This window comes from Oryzias latipes, chromosome 3 (genome assembly GCF_002234675.1).
Source record: "Oryzias latipes chromosome 3, ASM223467v1".
Taxonomy (NCBI): Eukaryota; Metazoa; Chordata; class Actinopteri; order Beloniformes; family Adrianichthyidae; genus Oryzias; species Oryzias latipes.
The window spans coordinates 18,128,842-18,150,887 of record NC_019861.2 but is presented as its reverse complement, the minus strand read 5'-3'; the positions used below and the strand labels follow the sequence as shown (position 1 = coordinate 18,150,887).

The window sequence follows — 22,046 nt, the reverse complement described above, 5'->3', positions numbered from 1 at the left end:
TCAAAGGGGCAGAAGGAGGTCACTTCAAACTAGTGTGGTGTGCAGTTTCTTTTTCATTCAGGGGGCATTTCAAGCGCAAATGAATCTGTGATACACATTTTTCTCAATTTAAACTTCTGAGTTTAATTGAGAACAAATTTCCATGAAGTCTAACTGCTCCTTTGATGTCCTTCACTGTCTGTCCAGCAACTGAGCACAGTCGTATTCCTTACACAGTGTGGCGAGCGAGCAACATTTGCGCCATTGGTCTGTCAGTGAGACCTGCCCATGCTCTTTGGAGGTGCAAACAAATCTCTTTAAAGGCAACAGAGTGGCGTGACCAGCGCCTGGCTTCAGCTGTCTGCGGCTCATATCCTGGCCTCTCTTGACTCTCAGTCTCTTTGTGATGACCTTGACCCCCACACCAACACATTATTACCTTATGAGTAACTGGCTCTAGTCTGGTGCTGAGGACAGGCATGAGGGACAGCTGATAACGCATGGAAAGTTAGCAGGTCACTCCAAAAAGATAAGATAAAAGGAACATTTGGGAGATAAACTGCCGCCAGAGGAGGGTGTGTCATTTTTCAGCAAAACTGATTGAAAAAATGCAGGAATCTGATGGCTCAAATGTCTAAAAGTCACAAAATAATTCCACAAAGGTTATGGAGGGGGGATAGGAAACAGAAACAGCTTTTTCTTTAAATTTCTTTGCCAATGCTTGTCTTGACGTGTCTGCGGTAATGATAACACAGACACTCCAGCTGATACTCCTGCAGCCAAGCCTGAGGAGCCAAGCATGAAGCCAGAGCAGGCCTCTGATCCACAGGGGGGGGCTACCCCGCAGGGAGAAACCCCCACCCCAAAGGACACGCCTCCAGCTGAAGGTGAGTTACTGTTTGCCTACATCCCATAATGATTGCTCTATTATGTCTCTCTTCAATAAATAAGTTCAATTTAACTCGGAGTTCGATTTTTTAGAAATGACACCCTTATTACATAAACTAAATGTTTCGATCTTTTTACAAATATAAAAATTAAATTCACATCTTCTGTAACAGGCTGCATGGCGAAGTAGTAGTTCACACTCTCATAACAAGTGGGCACTGGTTCAAATCCAAGGGACTGTTACTCAGGTGTGAGTGTGTGTATTGTGTGAGTGTGTGGTTGTATGACATTCTGTGGCCCTGTGATGGACAGGCGGATTCTCATTTGCCAAACAGTAGCTGGGTAGGTTCCAGCAACTCCATGACCCCAAATGGGACTTAGATGGGTTTAGATGAATGGATTATTTGAACCAAATTTAGTTCTGAATGAGGATAAGACACACAGGATTTACCAATACTACTTTGAATCTTCAAGCATGTGAAAAGTGAATTGCATTAACATTCCAAAAGTCTCAGGAGCGTTCCCAGTGTTTGTGTTCAGTCGACTAGACATATTTGGGTTTACACCTGTCTGTTTTTCAGACTCGAGCTGTTATCTACATTTTTATTCATGGTCGAAAGAGCTTTAAATCTTGATGGCTTCATTTTCAAAACCACTAAAAAAGTTTGATGCCAACATGAGAAACCAAGATAGTGATGATTTTCAAAGCTAAAATAAGAATATAAAAGCTTTCTGTCGTCAGTTGCTGACTGTCTGATTTAAGAAAAATGTTAAGAAATGCACAAACTGTAATGTTGCTGTTGTTACTTTCCCTGTAAAAGGTCACTCTATATATAACCTTATGCAAAATATGTCCTACATTCAGAACATAGTGTCCACATCAGCAAAGCCGCTGAGTGTTGCAGTAATTTTCTTTCTTAGTTAAAAATGTATCCTCAGACTTATCATAATTTCTGTTATTTACCTTTGGAACGTAGTTTCCATTTTTTTTTAAACATTTACACACAAACTTACAGATATCAAAAGGACACTCACAGCTCCAGGAAAAGAACTGAATTGGGCAGATTTTTCTTTGAAGTTTGGTTGACCAAATTGGTTTACTATTATTTGTTATTCTTTTGTGGTCTGCTTCTAGCATGATTTCTGAGGATATGTTGTTATAAGTCTTAAAATATACAACCAGACATGGAACGTCACCAACAAAGTGTCAATTTTTTTTCCAAACCTAAAACGGCAGCATCATATTTGGTTTTAAATACTTGTTTTCATGAAATTAGATCAAGATGAATATTAGTAACGTGACTAAAAAAAAAAGAAAACAGGGGGTAATTGTATTTTCTTAGGACATTTAAAAACTGTCCATTTCACATTTTGTGCACATCTCATCAGCCCTCAAAAAATAATTTATCAACAATTAAGTTTGTGGTTATTTAACTCCTAATTTTTCCCTTTGCTGTAGACGCTCCAGATACCAGACAAGACTTGACAGGACTCTTCACAGAGAAACCTCAGAGTGGAGAGGTCACAGTAGGTCTGCAACCTTAAATTCTTTACCATCATCAATTTAATTCAATTTAATTTAATTTAATAATATAGCTGGTTACTGGCCATTGTCTCTACTGTATTTGTGTAAAAAAATGTCTTATATGTCTTATTTTCAGTATAAAACAAAACACAGTTTTTCAAAATAAAATATATGATTATTTTAAACTCATGGTTTAAAAATTGTTTTAACCCTTGTGCTATCTTAGATGACCCCACCCTTACATTGACGTGTTCTCCCTACCATGACAAAGGTGGATAAAGGTGGAAAGATTTCATGTAATCCATGGACACCAGTGAAGATTACAAATCATTGAAGAAAAAAGGTTCAGAGCACTGTCTAGTGGGTCTAGATGACCCAACTCCTAATCTTAAAGGGCCTAGGATAGCACAAGGGTTAAACTCATGATTTTAAAAAATAAGTAGGTAGAAGACAAAATGTCAGTTTGATAAAAGCATTTAAGAAAATCTTAAAGGGCTGGATAGTTGGAAAGCCAGTCGTGACTTTCCGTCTGTGCAGGGGAGAACATCACCTTTGTGGCAAAAGTGAATGCCGAGTCGCTGCTGAAGAAACCCACCATCAGATGGTTCAAAGGAAAGTGGATGGACCTCGCCACCAAATGTGGAAAGCATTTACAGCTAAAGGAGACGTATGATCGTAGCAGTAAGGTAGATTTGAGCTCATGTTGACAAAAGTATCAGAGTAAAACAAAACCCTTTATTTGTGGTATAGTGATGTCTCGTTGTGTGTTTGTTCACAGGTGTACACATTTGAGATGCAGATAACGGCTGCCAAGGCTAACTTTGCAGGAGGGTACAGATGTGAAGTTTCATCCAAGGACAAGTTTGACAGCTGCAATTTTGAACTGACCGTGCACGGTGAGAGCAGCACCCACCACCCTTCACCTCTACTTTGTGTTCATGGAGGGATTTTTGTGCCAGTGCAACACTCACTGTTTTGTTTTGTTTGCATGTATTTTTCAATTTGATGTGCAATTTTCTGTTTTTAAGTATGAATTAATTTTTGGAGCACATGTAATGTTTTAAGTTTTACTCTCAAAACACTGAGTGTTGTGCTTGGAATACTGGCACGAAAATCACCCCATACCTCACTGATCTGACCGTCTTGAACTTATCCTGACTTCCAGAGGCCAGAGCTCCGGGAGGGCTGGACATAAGAACGGCTTTTAGACGCACGTGAGTCGCATGAAATGTTTCGATTCGTTATTTTTTAGCTCGCTTTTTTCTTTTTAATATTGAAAAGAAAAGAAAGAAAATTGCACATATGACTCCTCGTTACCCCCAGGTGAATCTAACCTCGCCTTATTTCACATCAGATACAGTAGTTCTTGTTTCATCTAATCTTCAATCTTCAAAAGAGGGTTTTAAAACCTAATGCATATTTTAGCTCAGCCTGAACACACAAACGTTTTTTGGACGATGAGTGATAAATAACTGTGAAAATGCTAACCTGTCAGGAGTGAAGGCGGTAAGAAGAGAAGTGGACCAGGAGCAAGGTAGTAACAGGCCCAACAGACTTGTTCTTAAGCTCACAGGAGAACAGAGAAACCAGGACCAGGATCAGAGGCTCCTTCTCTCTTCTGTGGCCTGCTTCTTCTCTGCACTTGAGTTCAACAGAATGGCATACGCTTTAGTTTGCAGGGTTTTGAGAGGCCGACTCTGGAGGGAAGCTCACAAGAGAGTGAGAGACAGATGTCTACAGGTGACAAAAAACTAAATTTAAAACACTTTCTTAATCTCAGCCACGGATGTGGTCATCTGTGAATATGTGAATGAATATCCGTGGCTGGACCAGACAGTTGAGCAGCATAAACGTGGGTCTGTCCGCTCTCTCTGATCTCCTCCTGCGTCTCCATCAAAACTGAGCTCGCTGCAAAAACACCTTACTGGCAGAGTGAGATTTGACGGTGGTTGGATGATGCTGAAAGTGCAGGATGTGCCAAAACATACAGGCTTTTCACTAGCTGAGCTAATGTGTGTGTGTGTGTGTGTGTGGGGGGGGGGGGGGTTGCCAAACAGAGGAAGTGCAACTACTGTATGTTGTGTTGAAACTTCACCGCACAAGCCAGAGATGCACCTTCTAATCCTGTTGTTAGATAAGAAGCCAGTCACACTCAGTCAAATCTACGCCCTTGTCTTTATCTTTGATCCCACTGATAAGCGACAAGCCCACTTTTTGGGGGGAAGTGACAGCATGTTTTGTTCAACATGAGTGTTTTTTTTGTCTCTTTGTGGAGTGCTGCTGCTGCTGCTGATGGCTTGCAGTGAGAAGGTTTCATTTTTGGGAAATACCCTATGTGTTGTATTTTGTTTTTTTATTTCTTACCTTTCCGTTTTCTATCTTTAGCAAATTTTTTCCACTTTGGGTAACAATTATCTGGAATTAATTGGTTTATGGAAATCTGTAATGCAAAAATAACAAATTGTCTTTTAAGAAAAGGAAGTAAAAAATGTTTCCAAAACCAGAGAGTTAAAATATTCCAATGCAAATAGTTACCTTATGTTAAAAAGTGACCAGTTTATTTGTTAATTTTTTTACTTTTTCAGACTGACTGTTACTGTTAAATACTGCTATTTCCCAAAAGGCAAATATCTTCCGTCACCATAGCAGCACACAGCTCTCGAAGGAAAACGCTTTCCTGAATACTCCTCTTTTCATCCACTCAGTTATCACTTTTGTGATATGGTTCTCATCTAGTTTCCGTTTTCTTTTCATCTAACTCTGGTTTGAAAAAAAAAACAGGTTTGTATTTTGCTTGTTTATTATTACATGATATTTTCAACTTTTTAAATGTGTCAACTTCATTGATACCAAAAGAGGGCACGGTCCATTTTTCTCTGTCATACTAACACTCTTCTGGTCATGGAGAAGAAACCTTGTGTCCCTTTTGCTGTCTGCAGTAGCACAGATGGAAACGATGACTCAGGAGAACTGGACTTCAGTGCCTTATTGAAAAAGAGGTAAATTACCAATTGGAGTTTTTTATTTTTCACATTTGGATTCTGATTTTTTGGACTTGTCTCATTCCTAATTTTTTCTTTCTTTTGTTCTATCTGGATCGCCTTGTGTCCTCAGAGAGTAAGTCAAGTCTACATTTGCAACAGAACATTGTAATGATCACTTGATAAACTTGAAAGTTTTAGTAAATTTAAGCTTATAATAGATTAGGATAAGTCTGTTGTTGATGCACATTTTTTTATATAAAGTTATCAACACCAGCTCATTGACTTTTCATGTTACTTTCATCCTAAAGCACAGCTACTTCTACAATTTTTCTTCTAAAACTGCCTTTTATGCCCTAAACAACAGTTGAAAAAGTCTTAGCTAAATAATTGAACGTATGCCAACAGTATTTTTAGGAATGCATGCACCATCCACCCTTCTTTTTCTTAAAACCATACCTTTATGCAAGGAATATGGATCTTTTTAGGGTACTACACAGGTGCAGGTTTGTTTTAGTGCAATTTCAGATGCATGATCTGTTTTAAATGCCTGATTCTAATAAACTCAGTTAACTTTATAAACTTCTCATTTTTGCTTGTTTGCCAGATGTTCCTATTATTCCTACAAAAACGTTTTTTGCAACTTTTTGAAATTCATCTATTATCATAAAACAAAACTATTAATTGAATTGATAATGTTATAACATCATTTGAATATTTATTGTTACCAAATACATTGTTTTTTGTTTTTGCACACTAAAGGTCTGCTAAATTAAAAAAAAAGTACAGCACCAATAGTGTTTAATTTTATCTACGTAAAATAAATGATAAATAAAGAAAATTATTTTATGGTGTTATCACAAATACATACGGTATGCACGTTGACAGTCTAACATACGTGTTAAGTGGGGATGATTGCAAACACTGAGGTTTGGGGTCAAATATCAAAGGTTGCTTGTATTTTGCACAGCAACATCATACTTTGCTCTTCCTAAGTTAACAGGTGAATCAGGTGGTTAATGTTGTGGGTCAGTGAAGAACCACAGAGCTGCTTCAAAATCGCTCAAAGGCTGACACTCAGAATCAGATTAACATGGACAGATCATCCACCTGCGTGCCAGCCTCCATGCTCCAGTCTTACAGCCATCATCTGGTGCAAATGTGGAACAAGGAGGTCATTCTGTGGATCTTATAATGCATATCAGACCAAACCTGTGACAGAAAAGAGAAAAAAATAGTGTTTTATCTCCAACTCTGTATGAAAATCTGATATTTAATCCCTGAATTTATTTCCGATTATATGAAAATACATTCTTTAGTATTTTTTCCTTTCAAGGCAAACCCCATTTAAGTTGAGTCCTCAATTAAATGGTACGTTCTGACTGGTGATATCCAACGCCAAGGGGTTCAAATTCATAATTTAAGCCACTTCCTGTTGGTTAATTTTAATGATTTTGCTTTTGTAAAAAGTGGAGTTAATTGATCCTTCATAGCTAATAAACACACTAATTTTTTGTTGTTTTTTCCTTATTTTGTTTAAATATATTAACTTTAAACATTTAATAGTGAACAGCAAAATAATGTTTACTATTTAGCTTGAAGTATCATGAAACCTTTAATAGGAACAGATATTTAAATGTATGTAGATGACTTCACTCTGCTCTCTTTGCACTGAAGAAGCCAGATATCAGAAATGTAAATTGAAAGAGCTTTCAGGAGGATGATCATTAGCTGCACAGGATAAGTGAGGACTTCTCATAAGGGTTGTTTATGCAGTGAGTTTCATCTTTGTGCTTCGTGTTCTCTCAGAGCTGTACAGGTGCACTCAGAGCCCGACGTGGATGTGTGGAGCATTCTGAGTAAGGCTCCTCCTTCTGCATTTGAAAAGATTGCTTTCCAGTATGGCATAACTGACCTGAGAGGTATGCTCAAGAGGCTGAAAAAGATGAAGAAAGATGAGAAGAAAAGTGAAGGTTTGCACAAGCTTCAGAGAGAAATAGCTTTTATACGGTGTGTGAAAAAAGTTGTGTCACTTTGTGCATCATTTGTTGTTAAAACAACAGCTTTCCTAAAAAAGTTGGACCCGGCCTACCAGGTTTCAAAAGGCCAGAAAATGAAACTTGCAGTCGAGGTTGCAGATGAAAATGTGGAGGTGAAGTGGCTGAAGAACGGGCAAGAAATCCAAAAATCTGGAAGGTTTGAATTCGGTTTAAGAAAAATATAAATAATTTGCATCCGAGTTTCTATTCTGAGCCTTAAGTGTTTTTCATATCTGTTTCCTGTCTCTGCCATCTTTCCTGTGATGCACTTTCATCTCCAGCAAGTAAGTGTCAGATGTCAAACGTAAGGATTTTATTTGTTCCAAGGGTCGAACTCTCTGAAGGAGGTAATCTCAGAGCGGCGGCCTGTTTTTCTCTCTATCAAGGTACATATTCGAGAGTGTCGGCAACATGCGCTACCTCACCATTAACCACTGCTCCTTGGCCGATGATGCAGCTTATACCTGTGTGGTGGGAGAAGAAAAGTGCACCACTGAGCTTTTTGTTAAAGGTAACACACAGACAGGTTTTGCACGCTGTACATCTGCAGCCCAAACTCCTTCAAAACCCCTTAAAAGCTGATTTCTGCAGAGCCTCCTGTCATGATTGTGAAAAACCTGGATGATCAGATGGTGATGAAGGGCGAACGGGTGGAGTTGGAGTGTGAGGTTTCCGAGGAAGGAGCAAACGTAAAATGGTGAGGCTATCAATTTTCTCACAAAATAGCTGTGAGCAGTTCTTTACAGGAGTTCATTAGAAATTGGCCTCTAAATTGCGGGCAGGACTGTTGACCCAGGGTACGCCTTCCCCCTTCCCATCATTCATCTGTTTTGAAACTTTCCCGCTAGCTTAAAAACCCAAGATGTATATCGATCTAGTCGTCTACAAGACGATGCATCAGAATGGAGCAGAGAAGGGAGCTTGTGATTTGCCATAGTAGCTTCTAGGGTCACATGTAGGGTTTTTCCAATAGACTTCTGCTCCTGATTCACAACAAGTAGAATAAAGTAAAATAAAAAAAATACTCAGAAACACAGTTAATATTATTTTTCTTTCTGTGTGTCCTCCATCATGATAAAAATGCCACAAGACCATTTTTCATTGGAGTGTGTCATTAACAAACGCATGCATGTTTTAGAGTTTAAAACTAGCAGGAAAGATCAAATGCAAACAATGTTCTGGAGTTATTTTCCTTTACATAGATTCAGATTTCCAAACAACTCAAGAAACAGAACCCAAAGAGAGAGGAACACGTCTAGTTTAACTCCAACCTTTAAAGCACCTCACCTCTAATTAATATTCTTTTTTTTATATTCAGTGATTTTTTTTAAAAGTTGCTGGGACACTTAGAAGATGGCATTTGAACGTAGAATGTCCACAGGCAGATGCCACAGCTCAGTGTGTCTGACTACCATACTGCTACAAGCCATATCCTCAATTAAAAGGTCAAATGAGCCCTTTCATTAAATAAAAAACTGACCTTTTTGAAAGTGTGGAGCGCAAATATGTAGAAATAAATGTTAAAAGTCAAATATGAACATTTATTGAAATATTTAAACATGAAAAGAAAGATTTAAAGACAAAGAGCCATAATTTTTATGGAAGGAGAAAAGTAAAATAGCAAATAAAATTTAAAGGAACAGGAGTTGTTGTTTTTTTGTCTCATTTAGAAACCTTTCCAGCATTTTTTGATCCTGCTAATACTGTAGGATCTTCAAAAGGATTTGGTCTTTACTAAAACAAGAAATGCTCATTTTGCAGCCGTGCACAGAGCTGTTAGTCATTGGTGAACTCAATCATTGTGTTCAGTAACCTTCAGTTATTTATGCCACTGTCATAAATATTACAATTAGAGTTAATCTATGTTGGCCCTTCGCTCTTGGAGATGATCCTAAGTTTACTTTTAGGAAGAGATGGAATGAATGAGGGAGCGAAATGAGCATTTTTTGCACATTACATAATGTCATGTTTAAAAAATTAAACTGTCAGAGTGCAACAGATAATTGCAATGGCCATTAACATTTTTACAAAGTTTGCCATTGCATACAACAATAGATTGAATTAGAATGTTTTGCATGAATTTAACTGTAAATTATTGCAGCTAATTAAAGCTTTCTGTTTGGGATGTGTGGTATTATAATCTGCCTTGTCATATGTGTGTGAGCACTGGTTTAGATAGAGGTAAGTTTTAGTTTGCGCAGTTTGGTTCACACTCATCCATAGTTTCATGGATACATGCAAGGAGACATTTTAATCTGTATTAAAAGCAAATCAAGCTACTTTATAGAGATGCCACAATTTGCGGTTTCAAATAATTGTAGATTACACCATTGAACAAAATCTTCAGGAAAAGAATGTGGATTTGAGGGAATTCAATTACTTTCTACACTGAACTTTTTTGTTCCAGGGAGAAAGATGGAGTGGAACTGACGCGAGACGAGTCGTTCAAATATCGCTTTAAAAAAGATGGCTGCAAGCATGTGCTGATCATAAACGAAGCCACTAAGGAAGACTGCGGTCACTACAAGGTCAAAACAAACGGCGGCGAGTCGGTGGCTGAACTCCTGGTGCAGGGTGAGTGTCGGCTGTGCTCGGAGCGACTCTGCTGTCACGGATGAATTCAAGTTCTTTCATTTTCCCAGGTTACCAACAGCTGGTCATGCAGTCTTCCCATTCTTGGCATGCTGCTTGCCTTTGTATAGCTTGCATGTCCTTGCCAAACTTGCAGCAGAGCTAAAGTTAGAAAACCGGGATTTCACCTGAAGGGCACAGGTCTGCAAAGGCCTTGACTCCTGTTTTGGCAGCAGCACATAACCAAAACTGATGAAAAAACCTTTACTCTGCTGATGCTGCTACAGAAAAAGCCAAATGAAAAGTAAAAAAAATACAATCTTTTTTTTGAGCAAATATGTTGGTCTTAACCTGTTATTTAAGGATCAAGCCTGCAGAAAATTACCAGCTTTCATCCAGCTGCAGGGATCAACAGCTCGGTCCATAGCAGAGATCACGCTATAATGCCATCCATCCCTATATTTGCTTCCTCAGGCAGTGAGCTGACATCAAACTCTTGAAATGGTGTTATCATCCATAGATAAAAGCTTATTTACTTGGTGTGGTGAATTTCCTGTGATATACGGTAACAAACCAAAGCTCCTGCACTTGGTTTTCATATCCTCCTCAATGGTAGGCTCAATTAAATATTCCCCTTGTGTCGGTTGCCAAGATACGGAGCACAAAGAAAACACCTCACAATGGCCCGCCGTTATCGCATTATTAATGCATACAAACGGATGCATTTCCATTTTCTTTCATGGGATACTGTGCTTTTTCTGACCTCAGAGAAAGAACTGGAGGTGTACCAAAGCATTGCAGACCTCACCGTGAAGGCCAAGGACCAGGCGGTCTTCAAATGTGAGGTGTCCGATGAGAACGTGCGGGGAACGTGGTACAAGAACGGAGTGGAAGTCAAGCCCGATCCTAGAATCAATATATCCCATATCGGCAGGTGAGAAAAAGTGAGCGAAAGGTGTAAAGCCTTGATGAAAAATATGTTTTTCCTTTTCGGACAATATCATATTTTTTTTGAGCATCCAGGATCCACAAACTTACTATAGATGAGGTCAAACCAGAGGATGAAGGAGACTATACTTTTGTGCCAGACGGCTATGCTTTCAACCTTTCAGCCAAGCTCAACTTCATAGGTAAACCTCACTGTTGTTACTGTACTCATTTAAATTGTCAATAAAGCTCCTCAGGTAATTGTTAATGATTTCTGCCTCTTTTTTTCCCTCTAACTGCAGAGGTGAAGATTGATTTTGTTCCTCGTCAAGGTACAAAACCATCTAAACTCCTGCACGCTTTCACAACGAAAAATGCAGACCATTTCAAACAGTTCTACCTTTTCTTTTTTCACAGATCCTCCTAAGATCCATCTTGACTGTTTGGGTCGCACAGCTGAGTCAACTATTGTAGTTGTGGCAGGAAACAAGCTGCGCCTTGATGTTCCCATAACAGGAGATCCTGCCCCCACTGTGATCTGGACCAAAAGAGAAAAGGTAAACCGACAATGTCATCTGCCCAAAATGCAATGGGTAATGTCTGACCAAATGAGTCTAACTAATGCAATGTCAAGTTAGAAATAAAAGTGACAGAATACATAATAATGTGCATTTTATCAACTAATTTGTTCAGGTTGAAAATAACTGTAATCATGGGTGATACTTGTTAGCTGATGCTAATGCAATCTCTGCTGCTCTGCCAAAAATGTATGTTTTCACCAAGCTGAGGAAGCAGGTTGCCATTAACAGCTGAAAGCAATGATTAACAAAGAGAGGTAAGGCGCCCTCTCTGTTCTCGTTGGCTTTTATTGCTTTGCTTTCCGTAGGATAGTTCTTTAAACGCTGATGGAGAAGAAAATGAAGGTTGTGCAGCCTCTTGGAGTCTAAAGGATGGAGAGGTAAGTTTGCCCATTTGCAGTCTCAGCCTCTCCAGCCCTAGTGAGGGTTTTGCTAGTTTTTAAATGTTATTTAGATTTTATTAAGGGTTGGGATCTCTTTGAAAAGCATTGGATAGACCAGACATGTTTAACATGTATTTCTGTTTTATTAAATATCTCATTTGCCAGTGATGTCAATGTAAGGGTTCAAAGAATGCAGGCCAGTTGGTTAGCTCTCACACATTTTCACCTCTCTGACACCCCTGGGATAGACTGTGCACACATGTTTTAACATAGTAGCTTTCCCGGGTTCATATAGTCATTTTTTCACCACACTTTAGTCACAATTTAAAGGCAAAGAAAAGGCTACCGGCATAAAAAAATATTTCTAGGACACCTAGGTTTTTAGAGATCATTTCCAATTTTTTCTATGATAATGTCAGTTTCATACACTAAATGCAACGGCGTTATAAAATGAGTAAATGATATCCATCCATGTTCATAAGGTAAGTTTGTCGTCTGAATCTTTTCTCTGAGGGGAACAGCAGACTGCACAGTGAGTATCTTTTCACATAGAGAGTGACATAATGCTCTTATTTTTCACTCTTGAACACCCCCTTGTGCATGTCCCCCTGCTTCAACACGGAGTTCAAATCATTATTAAGCTCAAGAAGCAGATGAAAAGCTGGCAAGCTGCAGAACAGAGAGATGTGGAGAGTGAGAAAAACCTGTTCTGGCAAATCCAATAGAGATTTCTCTGATGTGGTCCAGTGAGAAGTACTCTGAAGTTGTCCACTTTACATCCTGTGAGGGTGAAATCATGCAAAAAAGGGTAGTGGTGGCGACCCACAATGTTTGTGGGAAAATAGCATATCTGAACTAGAGTGCCCCATGGCCAAGAGCTGCATTGTTTTAGCCGTAAATTACATAAGATGTAATCAACATGTACAGAAAGGTGCACCACATAAAATATTGGAGCAAGTGTGTCCATTTCATTAACATTTTTGAGGACATTTGCATATCTTGCAGGTTTGGAACGACATCTCCTGCCGAATCTGTCAGACAAACATCCGTCTAAAGGTCAGACATGGTATAAGCCCACATATGTTACTGTGTAGGTCATCTCAGAGGGAGACGGAAGAGTCCGTGTGGAAACCACCACGGGCCACTGCGTCTTCACCATTGAAGGAGCTGAAAGGCAGGACGAAGGCATCTACTCCGTTGTGGTACGAAACCCTGCAGGAGAAGACACTGCTGACATCAACGTGAAAGTTGTTGGTAAGTTCCTTCTGAAGATGGACCTAAACATGGCCGCACAGTCATGTTTGGAATGACGAGGCTCTCTTCTCCCAGATGTTCCAGATCCTCCTCAAGCTCCCAAGATTCTCAGCGTTGGGGAAGACTCCTGTGTTGTTCAGTGGGAGCCTCCCCAGTTTGATGGTGGACAGCCAATCACTGGTAAATAACATTAAAAAAACTCTTGTTAAGATAGCATAACGCCTACTTATCCTATTTTTCGGACTATAAATTGCTCCTGAGTACAAGCCACAGAGCTAAGTTAATGCAAAATAAAGAAGAAAAAAATCAGATATAAGTCACACTGGTGTATAAATTGCACTTTTGAGAGATATTTATTTAAAAATCCCACATAGGTCGCACCACCAGTCAAACCATGCGAAAGAAATCACTACTTATTCTCCTTAAAATTTTTTCCAAAAGGCAAAAAGATCAATAAAAAGTTGCTGTTTGATTTCTCAGGTTATGTAGTGGAGAGAAAGAAGCTGAAGAGTTATAGATGGATGAGACTGAACTTTGAGCCTTTCCCGGAAACAACCTACGAGGCCAAGCGGATGATTGAAGGCGTGCCCTACGAGATGCGAGTCTACGCTGTCAACAGTATCGGCATGTCTCGCCACAGTCCTGCCTCTCAACCATTTGTGCCAGTTGGTGAGTTTTTAGTTTCAAAAACGACAAACTTCTTTTTTCACATTTTTCATTTATTTTAACTTTAGAAGCATTCCCCAGATTAACAGAAATACACAAAAGGAGTGTTATGTAAAAAGGGCTGCATTTGAAGATTTTTTTAAGGCATGAGATCTGAACACTGATGCGTGCACCATTTGTCACAAACCTCCAATTGTAGACATTAAAGACCCACAAATGTTCATTTCTGGGTATTTCTTTATTCAAATAGTTCAAAATCAGGAGCAGATGAAAAAATTCTGTTTGAAAAAGAGCTTATTTGTGATGTAGAAAAAATGGTTTGGAGCTCCCCACTCAGAGCTCTGCGCAATAGGATGGGGAAGTGGGGCGGAGTTGCTCCACGCCAACAGTCCTGCCCATAACTCAGAGGCGGATTTCTAAACTACATTCCAGGTTCTTTAATTTTGGCCAAAAACTGCATCAAATGTTATCAGATCTCCTCTTTATTAATGTTTGGAACAACAAAATAAGACTGCACTCCTGTCTGTTGCCTTCCAGGCCTAAGTGTTTACTGTCTATCAAGCCACACACATAGAATTAAATTGCAGGCTCCCCCTACAGGTGTCAACAGGTATTAATTCCCTTTATCTGTGGGCTTTATCTTTTGTGGCGAAGAGACTCATTTTTGTACACTGCAGAAAAAGCAAGCTATTTAAAAAAAAATTAAATGATCTTTAAAAATAAATGACAGCTAATAAAAGCATTTTTTAGTGACAACTCAGGTTTTTGTTTCTTATGATAACATTTTTCTAAGTTGCTCAGCAAACTTATAACAGGTTGACGTTTTTGGAAGATTGGAAGAGAACACAATTGAAGTTTATTCATGTCTTAATACCACCTCAACATGCAAAACATTTTGGTTGTCGCCAAGGTGAAGATACTCTTTTGGGGTTTCAGGAATGAAATTCTAAAAGCTTTTCCCAAATGTCACATCCTTCAATTGATAATTCAGGAAGTAATTCTTGCTTTATATGAAAACGAGTTAAGAATTGCCAAACAAATACATAACATAAGTTCATAGAGCTAAAAGGAAACTTCCGGCCTCCTTCCAGACCTAAAAGCAGCACAGTCAAGAATCCTGTAAACCAGTGGCACATGCTTCCTTCGAACCACCTGCTCCTGAGTTTGTTGATTTAAGAGTGTGTGCAGATGGTCAATCATCAGTAAGACCACAGATTAGGAAACTATTCACGGTATCTCGCTCTATAAATAATGGCATGGGAGACCAGGACTCTGTCTTAGGAAGCTGCTAAACACAGAGTTGTTTATTACTACTGTGGGGGCTGCTGCATTGTTTCTACAAAAGAGGATGGGGAAGGAAAGTCTCTGGGTGTGAGGAGAGGATGCAGGATGACAGAGTGAGCTAAAAGACATGAGAGAAACGACTGGCAGCTTCAACTTCCAGCAGGGCCGTCCCACTCTGAGAAAGGATGACAAAGCCTAAGCTCCCAAAGATAGCAGATAAAAAGTCTTCGGAAGAACGGCAGCCAGAGGACAGAGCAGGAGAACGTCCAGAGTCAGAGGTCTGCGAAGTCGAAGCGGGAACACATCCGCCTCCTAAAACCCGTAGTGGCCTGTTAGCAGCTCCTTCTGTAGAAGTTTGCTCCGGTGCAGAGGAGGGAACTCCAGCTGAGGATGCACAAGGGGGTGCTCCTCCTCCTGCAGAGAGTGGAGATGCATCCCCGACAGAAGAAACACCTGTGGAAGCTGATGCTGGGCCAGAGCTGCAGCCTGTTCACAGTAGGCATTTAGTATCTTCCGCTGTTAGTTGGAGGGTTTCTGTGGATCTTTCAGGCTCCGGGTTCTGTGTGTTTGAGAGGATTGATGCTGATAATTGATCCTGAATTTACTAACAGATGTAAACTACATTTGTGTTCTGCATCTATAATCCCTGCAACAGTGAGTTTGGTTTCCCTCGACCCAAATTTCAAATAAACTTCTCAACAAACGATCAAGTAAATAGAATCAATTTAGGAATGAATCCCTTCAAAAATTCCTTCCATTTGTATCGTTTCTTTTTATTTTTTTAACACCCTTTAGAACCCAGCAGACAGCTCTTTTATTGGATAAAAACATGTGGCATCCATCATAAAAATGCTTCTGTCTTTCCACACATTTGTTACTTTCTTATTGCTCGTCTTTCTAGTTTAGTTCTAACTAAACCATCGTTTAGATATTTTTAATCGGCTGTTAATTTCTTCTTCAGTGATTTAAATTTTTTTTATGTTGCATTAAAACCATGCTGTTTCAGACTGGTTTGTTTTTGGCGCCAATGGAGCAAATGATCGCGTGGGAAGTAACTAATGCATCAAAACCTTTAATGTGCACTGAAGTTGTGGCATTATTCTTCTTTCGGGGCAGAAAGCACAGCAGGCACTGTGACTTTAACCCAGCAGCGAAGTCCAGGTGTGCCGTATAACTCATCTTTTTCAGTATGAAGGACGATGCTGTGCTGGCTTCAACAGAAATGGATGTTAGAAGAAGAAAAGTCTGTTTGTGAGTTTACATGGTCTTCCAAGCAGGTAAAAAAAAACAGGTTTACAAGAATCCAATAAGAGGCAGAATTAAAATAAACCTGAGAAATTTGAACAAAACAAGAACTAAAACACAAGGAAAACAGCCCAATATCTGCTCTAGAAAAATTAATCAAACAAACTGATTGTCACAGTCCCCCTAAGAAGCTATGATTAAACAGCTCTATGAAACACCAAACGATGTGAAAACCAGCCCAGGAGTAGCAGATTGAAGGTCTAAGTCTAACTATGTGGTGCTTCTTCCTTTAATAATTCATATTACTGCACATATGAAGGAAATGTTTTTGCCTAAACTTCAGATAATCCTGCTGCTGCACTGAAACAATGTACAGCTACAGTACTCGAGGGTATCAATAGTTTAGAATTTTTTTTTTTTCGTGCTTGAAATCATAGGCATCCCATGGAGGCTCATCAAGTTTTTTCTTTTCTTTTCATTTATTTAAAACTTTGATTTTGTTACTGATTATGCAAACTAAAACTCTGTCGTCTGCTCTGATCATAGCCCCCACAAGTGAACCTATTGGGCTGTGTGTCGAGGACATCAGCGACTCTTCCATCTCTCTGAAATGGCGGGCTCCTGAGAGGATTGGCGCTGCTGAGCTCCAGGGTTATGGGATTGAGTACCGCAAGGAGGGCAGTGAGTGTTACAACCAGATTCATGCATGCATTTTGATTAGTAAAACAAAGATCACTTCATTATAAAGACTGACTTATATACAGTGCAGCTTTTATGGACTGCTTGCATGATGGAATGATTATAAACCAATGTTTCACTTGCAAGTTTTTGCTGAGTTTCTGTTGTTACAAACGTATATGACACTCTCAGAAGCATTGGTGTGTTTCTGGTGGCAGCTGATGAATGGATACCAGCCTTCCAGGGTCTGACTGAAAGGACATCAGCGACTATCAGAGACCTGAACACCGGAGACAAACTGCAGTTCCGGGTGCGAGCTTTCAACATGGCAGGACCCAGCGCTCCAGCCACTTTGGCTCAACCAGTCACCATCAGAGAGATTATGCGTAAGTATCCAAAGATTGTGTGATACTTAAAAAAGCTACCAGTTCTCCTGGAGGTCTGACCTGCAGCTTGACTGCAGAGATGATGACAGTCGGCTGTAGCACTGGTCTGATGTCACGAAAATCCCGTTTAAGTCGTCAGCTCCGGTCATTTGGTTCCTGGAAAAGTCTGGAACTTCCCTCCTCTGTCATGGCAGGCTAACATTACTCCTCATGTAACCACAAAGTTCCTTTTTTGATGATAAAAATGCTTCTTCTTCTTCCTCTTTCTCAGAGCGCCCTAAAATTTGGCTCCCAAGAACTCTTCGGCAGACTATCATCAAAAAAGTTGGCGACGTGGTCAACATCATGATCCCATTTCAGGTTTTGTGGACTTCAGTTCTAAGTTATTTAAAACATCATTGCAATGAAAAATGCTGATGGGGATCACCATTTAAAACCCACATTTCACAACACTTTGCTGTAAGTGAAAAAAACAATTAAAAAGTAAACGTTAGCATTAGGTTGCTGTTTGGTTTTCTTTGAATGCAAAAATGACAAAAAAAAACTATTTTAATATTTTATTTTAAATGTTTTTAATTTTTGTCAGAGAAAATAACGTTTTTGTGCATCAGCTAAAATCTGTCTTTACAGTGTAGTTAACGGATTATCCAACCCAACATCCATTGGAAGCTTAAAGTCCCACTCTGATCCTCTTTTGATCTATTTTAAAAATGCTCCCAGTGTTCTTTTAAATATAATTATGCCGTTTTTAGCCCAAATTGGAAAAAAAAAATGGTATTGTTTTCTATGAAATTCTTTCTGCAGAGCGGCAATAGTTCAATTCACCTCTAAACTGTGGATGGAAACGTTGCTGCAGAGCAACCCCACCCACCCTTCCCCTTCCTGTTGCTGAGAGCTCTCTGTTTACACTCTGTTTGAGCTAGCTTACAACCAAAATGAGATAAATCTCCTAAATGAGATAAATCCCGGAGGTCGGACGAGGAAAACAAAGCCGTACAGTACAGACCAAAAGTTCAGACACACCTTCTCATTCAAATGAATGGGAAGGTGTGTCCAAACTTTTTGTCTGTACTGTACATGGCACTTTATATTCGCCCCCCATAAATAAGCTCTTTTTTTTTCAAAACCTAGTTTTTCATCTGTTGTTGATTCATGACTGTTTTTAATTTAAAAAAAATTCATAAATGCAATTTTAAGCTGAATTTTCTGCATACATGTCCGCCATCATCAGAAAAACGCCACAAGAACATGTTAAAAACAACAGCAACAGATTTTTGTCTCAGTCTTTATTGCCACTTATTTTGTCAAAATATCAAAGGATTTTCTTATTAGACACCATTAAACATGATTCTTTTGTAACTCTGATGTCCTTGATACACAGGGGAAGCCCAGGCCAAAGGTTTCTTGGACTAAAGATGGGGAGCCTCTCAGTCCCTCATTTGCTAATGTGAGGAACAGTGAATTTGACACCATCCTCTTCATCCGTAAGACAGAGAGAATCCACTCAGGGCAGTACGATCTGAAGGTGGAGATTGAGAATGTGGAAGATACGGCTAGAGTCACGCTGCAGATTGTTGGTAGGAGGATTGCGTGCATGCAGGCTCGACTGCAACAGTGCACACATATCTAAAGGATATTTTCTTTCTGTAGATCTCCCAGGTCCTCCTGAGGCCCTGAAGATTGTGGATACCTGGGGTTTCAATGTGGCGCTCGAGTGGAAACCACCAAAGGACAACGGTAACTGTGAAATAAGTGGCTACAACATCCAGAAAGCTGACAAGAAAACCATGGTAAGACTCAGCTGGATCCTAATGTCTGTGAATACTGCTAAATTGAATTTAGGACAGCAAAAATGTTCAATGCTGACTGCAGTTAGACAGAAAAGTAATAGTTTAACCCAATAATCGGAGGGTATACTCCTAAAACCTGATTTTATTGTTAGTAAGACGTAAAGAGCAGAAGATAATTTAATTTCTCAGGCTTCAGTTGGCAGAAATAAGACTTAAACACACAGTCCTTCAAATGTTGTCATCAATTTAAGTATAAATATAATTATGCATGAAGATCCTTTGGGAAAAACCCTAGAAATCTCTTAACTGCCCTCATCTCTAATGTGTAATAAGCACCATGGAAAGAATTGGAAAACTGCACTGTGAAGCAGTGTGGTGGCAGCTACAGCGAGTCCTCCATGACCTAGATGCGCTTTAGAATCATTAGTATTAGTTTACATTTCTTTCCATCTGGCCTCGTTTGTGTCCCCACTCGCGGACAATCTAGCAGGATCAGTGCTCATCAAGCATGGGGAACAGTGGGGAATAGCCCGGCCCCCGCTTGTGACATGCATTCTGTAATTAGCCCACGCCGAGCACACAGTCTACTCCGCAGAGAAGCATTATGAGCCTTTGGCAAGAACTTCAACTGACACCTTCCTCCACCTCGACCTGCCAGGAACAATGTCGCCTAGGAATGTCCTAATCTTATCCCACTAGCCTTGACCTGGACCGGGTTGTCTGTGCGGTGACGCAGAGCCAAAGTTTCCCACCTAGCTTGGATGGTGGTGGTTCATGTTACACTGGAGTCTTTATTAGATCAATTTGATTTGGCTCGCTTACAGAGTGAGCTTTGAAATGTTGATTATTGTGTTACTGATACTGGTGTGTGTGTGTGTGTGTGTGTGTGTGTGTGTGTGTGTGTGTGTGTGTGTGTGTGTGTGTGTGCTTAATATGAGAGATAGCACTACTAAGGGGGCAAATGTGCAATAATTCTGCCCCTATCCTGTTTCATTTCTGCTCCAAAACAATAAACAAGTTACACTGCTGCTTTTATAAAAGCAGCATCATGAAATAATGTTTCTACTTTTGCCACATTTGAACAAGAATCAAGCATTATTTCTATGTCACTGATTTAAGAAAAAATTTGAAACAAGACATTCATTTCTGAATGAAAGTCTCAAGCTGCGTTCACACCAGGCATGTGACACGCATCCAAGAATGAGCTAAATGTGGCTTCTTGAACGCACATTTAGCCGACAGTGTTCACACTGGACAAGCAGGGAGGGGAATCTTCCTCTTTTTCTACTGTTTACCTATTGTTGGAAGAGGTTTGGTGCAAAATGTCCAAGCAGTGCAAATCTCACAAGTCTTGCTCTAGGATTTTTCTTTCACTGCTCTATTCCGATAGATGAAACACTTGGTGTTGTATATTTCCAGCGGGACACTAACCGCAATAATGAATTTCTCCTTCATAATCAAATTTCAGCTGGTTGACACTTCCATGAACTAAAGGGGGCACCATCCATACGGTCAAAACCAAATCTAAATCCCTGATTTGTCCAAGTCTGATATGGTTTAACTTTCGGCGAGCAATCAATAGTTGCATGTTTTGTACGTGGAGCCTGAAAACGGTCATTGAAACTTGCGTAGCTACAACAGAACCAGAGCGTTTTGAAAATGCACACTTATGCGCGTATACATAGACTTTTCATTGAAAGCAGTTGTTTGACCAAGTCTTGCAGGGGGCGGTGTGGACGTAGCGCCACAGGAACCTTCGTATAACAACCTTCGTTTATGCCTCTCATTTTGAGTAAAAATTGGTGGGAGGGGCCAAATTGTTGGCCTCTAGGTGCCACTGTCCACAAGGTTTTTCAAATGTCCTACCTGCTGCTTGCTGATCATCTGGATCAGGTCGTTTATTTCTGGATCCTCAAAAAAAGAAGATGGATGTCAGAAATGTTGACACGACAAACTGCTGAAGGCTGAGCTGTTTAGTGAACAGTTTTAAGTCTTTGCTGTCAGGTTTTAGTTTAATGATGTCTCCAAATGTTAGGCTTTAAGAAAACGAGGGACAAAAACCACAACACATGCCAATTAAAAACCCCTATCAGTCAGTGCAGTTTTAAAACACCATACAAAGTTGTGAAAAACTAATTTTCACCTGCACAGGTCTCCTAAATATTTTCCTAAAACAGATTTACCCACTCCAAAAGTTTTTAATTCTGTTTTAAAATAAACCATTTAACATTAAAATGAATGCTGTATGACTTGATTGTGTTTAAGGCCACCTAGTGGTTGCCTAGCAAACTGCACCCCTCTCCAGTTGCTTTAGTTTCCGGAACAGCTTCAGCACGGATGTCAAAGGATTCCCCCAGGACGCCGCTCAGCTCAACTGCACACATCGAGCAGTTCCAGCTCCACAGAATGAGTCTCTAAAGTTCTCCTTGTGATTCTTGTGAAGGAGTGGTACACGGTGCACGAACACTACAGGAGGACACACTGCGTTGTGTCTGACCTCATCATGGGAAACGAGTACATCTTCAGGGTTTTCTCCATCAACCTGGTGGGCTTGAGTCCAGAACCGTGCACCACAAAGGACAGCGTGTACATCCAGAAAACAGGTGGGTGTACACACTGAAAGCTGAAGGAAAATCAGAATGATTTCGATCAAAAATAAAACACGTCTGTTTGACCCTTCAGGTATCCTTTACAAGGCTCCAAACTATAAGGAGCATGACTTCTCAGAGCCGCCAAAGTTTACACATCCTCTGGTGAACCGTTCTGTCATAGCGGGATACAGTACCACGCTCAGCTGTGCGGTGAGAGGAATACCAAAGGTGAGGGGGAGCAATCACCCCAACAACACTGAGCTACCAGCTTTCTCAAACCT

The 22,046-nt window shown here is 39.9% G+C and overlaps 1 protein-coding gene across 9 annotated transcripts in view; it reads left to right on the top strand.

Moving 5' to 3' along the window:
- The window catches only part of mybpc3 (myosin binding protein C, cardiac), a 28,017-nt gene that overhangs the window by 4,998 nt on the left and 973 nt on the right, over positions 1-22,046 (top strand). For 2 of the 9 annotated variants that reach the window (XM_011489792.3, XM_011489806.3), the window contains 29 exons: positions 735-866; positions 2,327-2,398; positions 2,930-3,078; positions 3,171-3,288; positions 3,558-3,606; positions 3,888-3,926; positions 5,332-5,391; positions 5,507-5,509; positions 7,183-7,346; positions 7,437-7,569; positions 7,694-7,696; positions 7,799-7,923; positions 8,004-8,109; positions 9,820-9,986; positions 10,752-10,917; positions 11,007-11,113; positions 11,213-11,242; positions 11,328-11,467; positions 11,797-11,868; positions 12,966-13,125; positions 13,201-13,305; positions 13,606-13,794; positions 16,867-17,001; positions 17,217-17,384; positions 17,656-17,744; positions 18,766-18,961; positions 19,035-19,174; positions 21,618-21,777; positions 21,857-21,993. In XM_011489792.3, coding sequence (XP_011488094.1) covers positions 735-866; positions 2,327-2,398; positions 2,930-3,078; positions 3,171-3,288; positions 3,558-3,606; positions 3,888-3,926; positions 5,332-5,391; positions 5,507-5,509; positions 7,183-7,346; positions 7,437-7,569; positions 7,694-7,696; positions 7,799-7,923; positions 8,004-8,109; positions 9,820-9,986; positions 10,752-10,917; positions 11,007-11,113; positions 11,213-11,242; positions 11,328-11,467; positions 11,797-11,868; positions 12,966-13,125; positions 13,201-13,305; positions 13,606-13,794; positions 16,867-17,001; positions 17,217-17,384; positions 17,656-17,744; positions 18,766-18,961; positions 19,035-19,174; positions 21,618-21,777; positions 21,857-21,993 — 3,314 coding nt within the window. The remainder of the gene's footprint in view (positions 1-734; positions 867-2,326; positions 2,399-2,929; positions 3,079-3,170; positions 3,289-3,557; positions 3,607-3,887; positions 3,927-5,331; positions 5,392-5,506; positions 5,510-7,182; positions 7,347-7,436; positions 7,570-7,693; positions 7,697-7,798; positions 7,924-8,003; positions 8,110-9,819; positions 9,987-10,751; positions 10,918-11,006; positions 11,114-11,212; positions 11,243-11,327; positions 11,468-11,796; positions 11,869-12,965; positions 13,126-13,200; positions 13,306-13,605; positions 13,795-16,866; positions 17,002-17,216; positions 17,385-17,655; positions 17,745-18,765; positions 18,962-19,034; positions 19,175-21,617; positions 21,778-21,856; positions 21,994-22,046) is intronic. The other 7 variants (XM_011489798.3, XM_011489814.3, XM_020713464.2 and 4 more) reach the window with 6 other exon arrangements.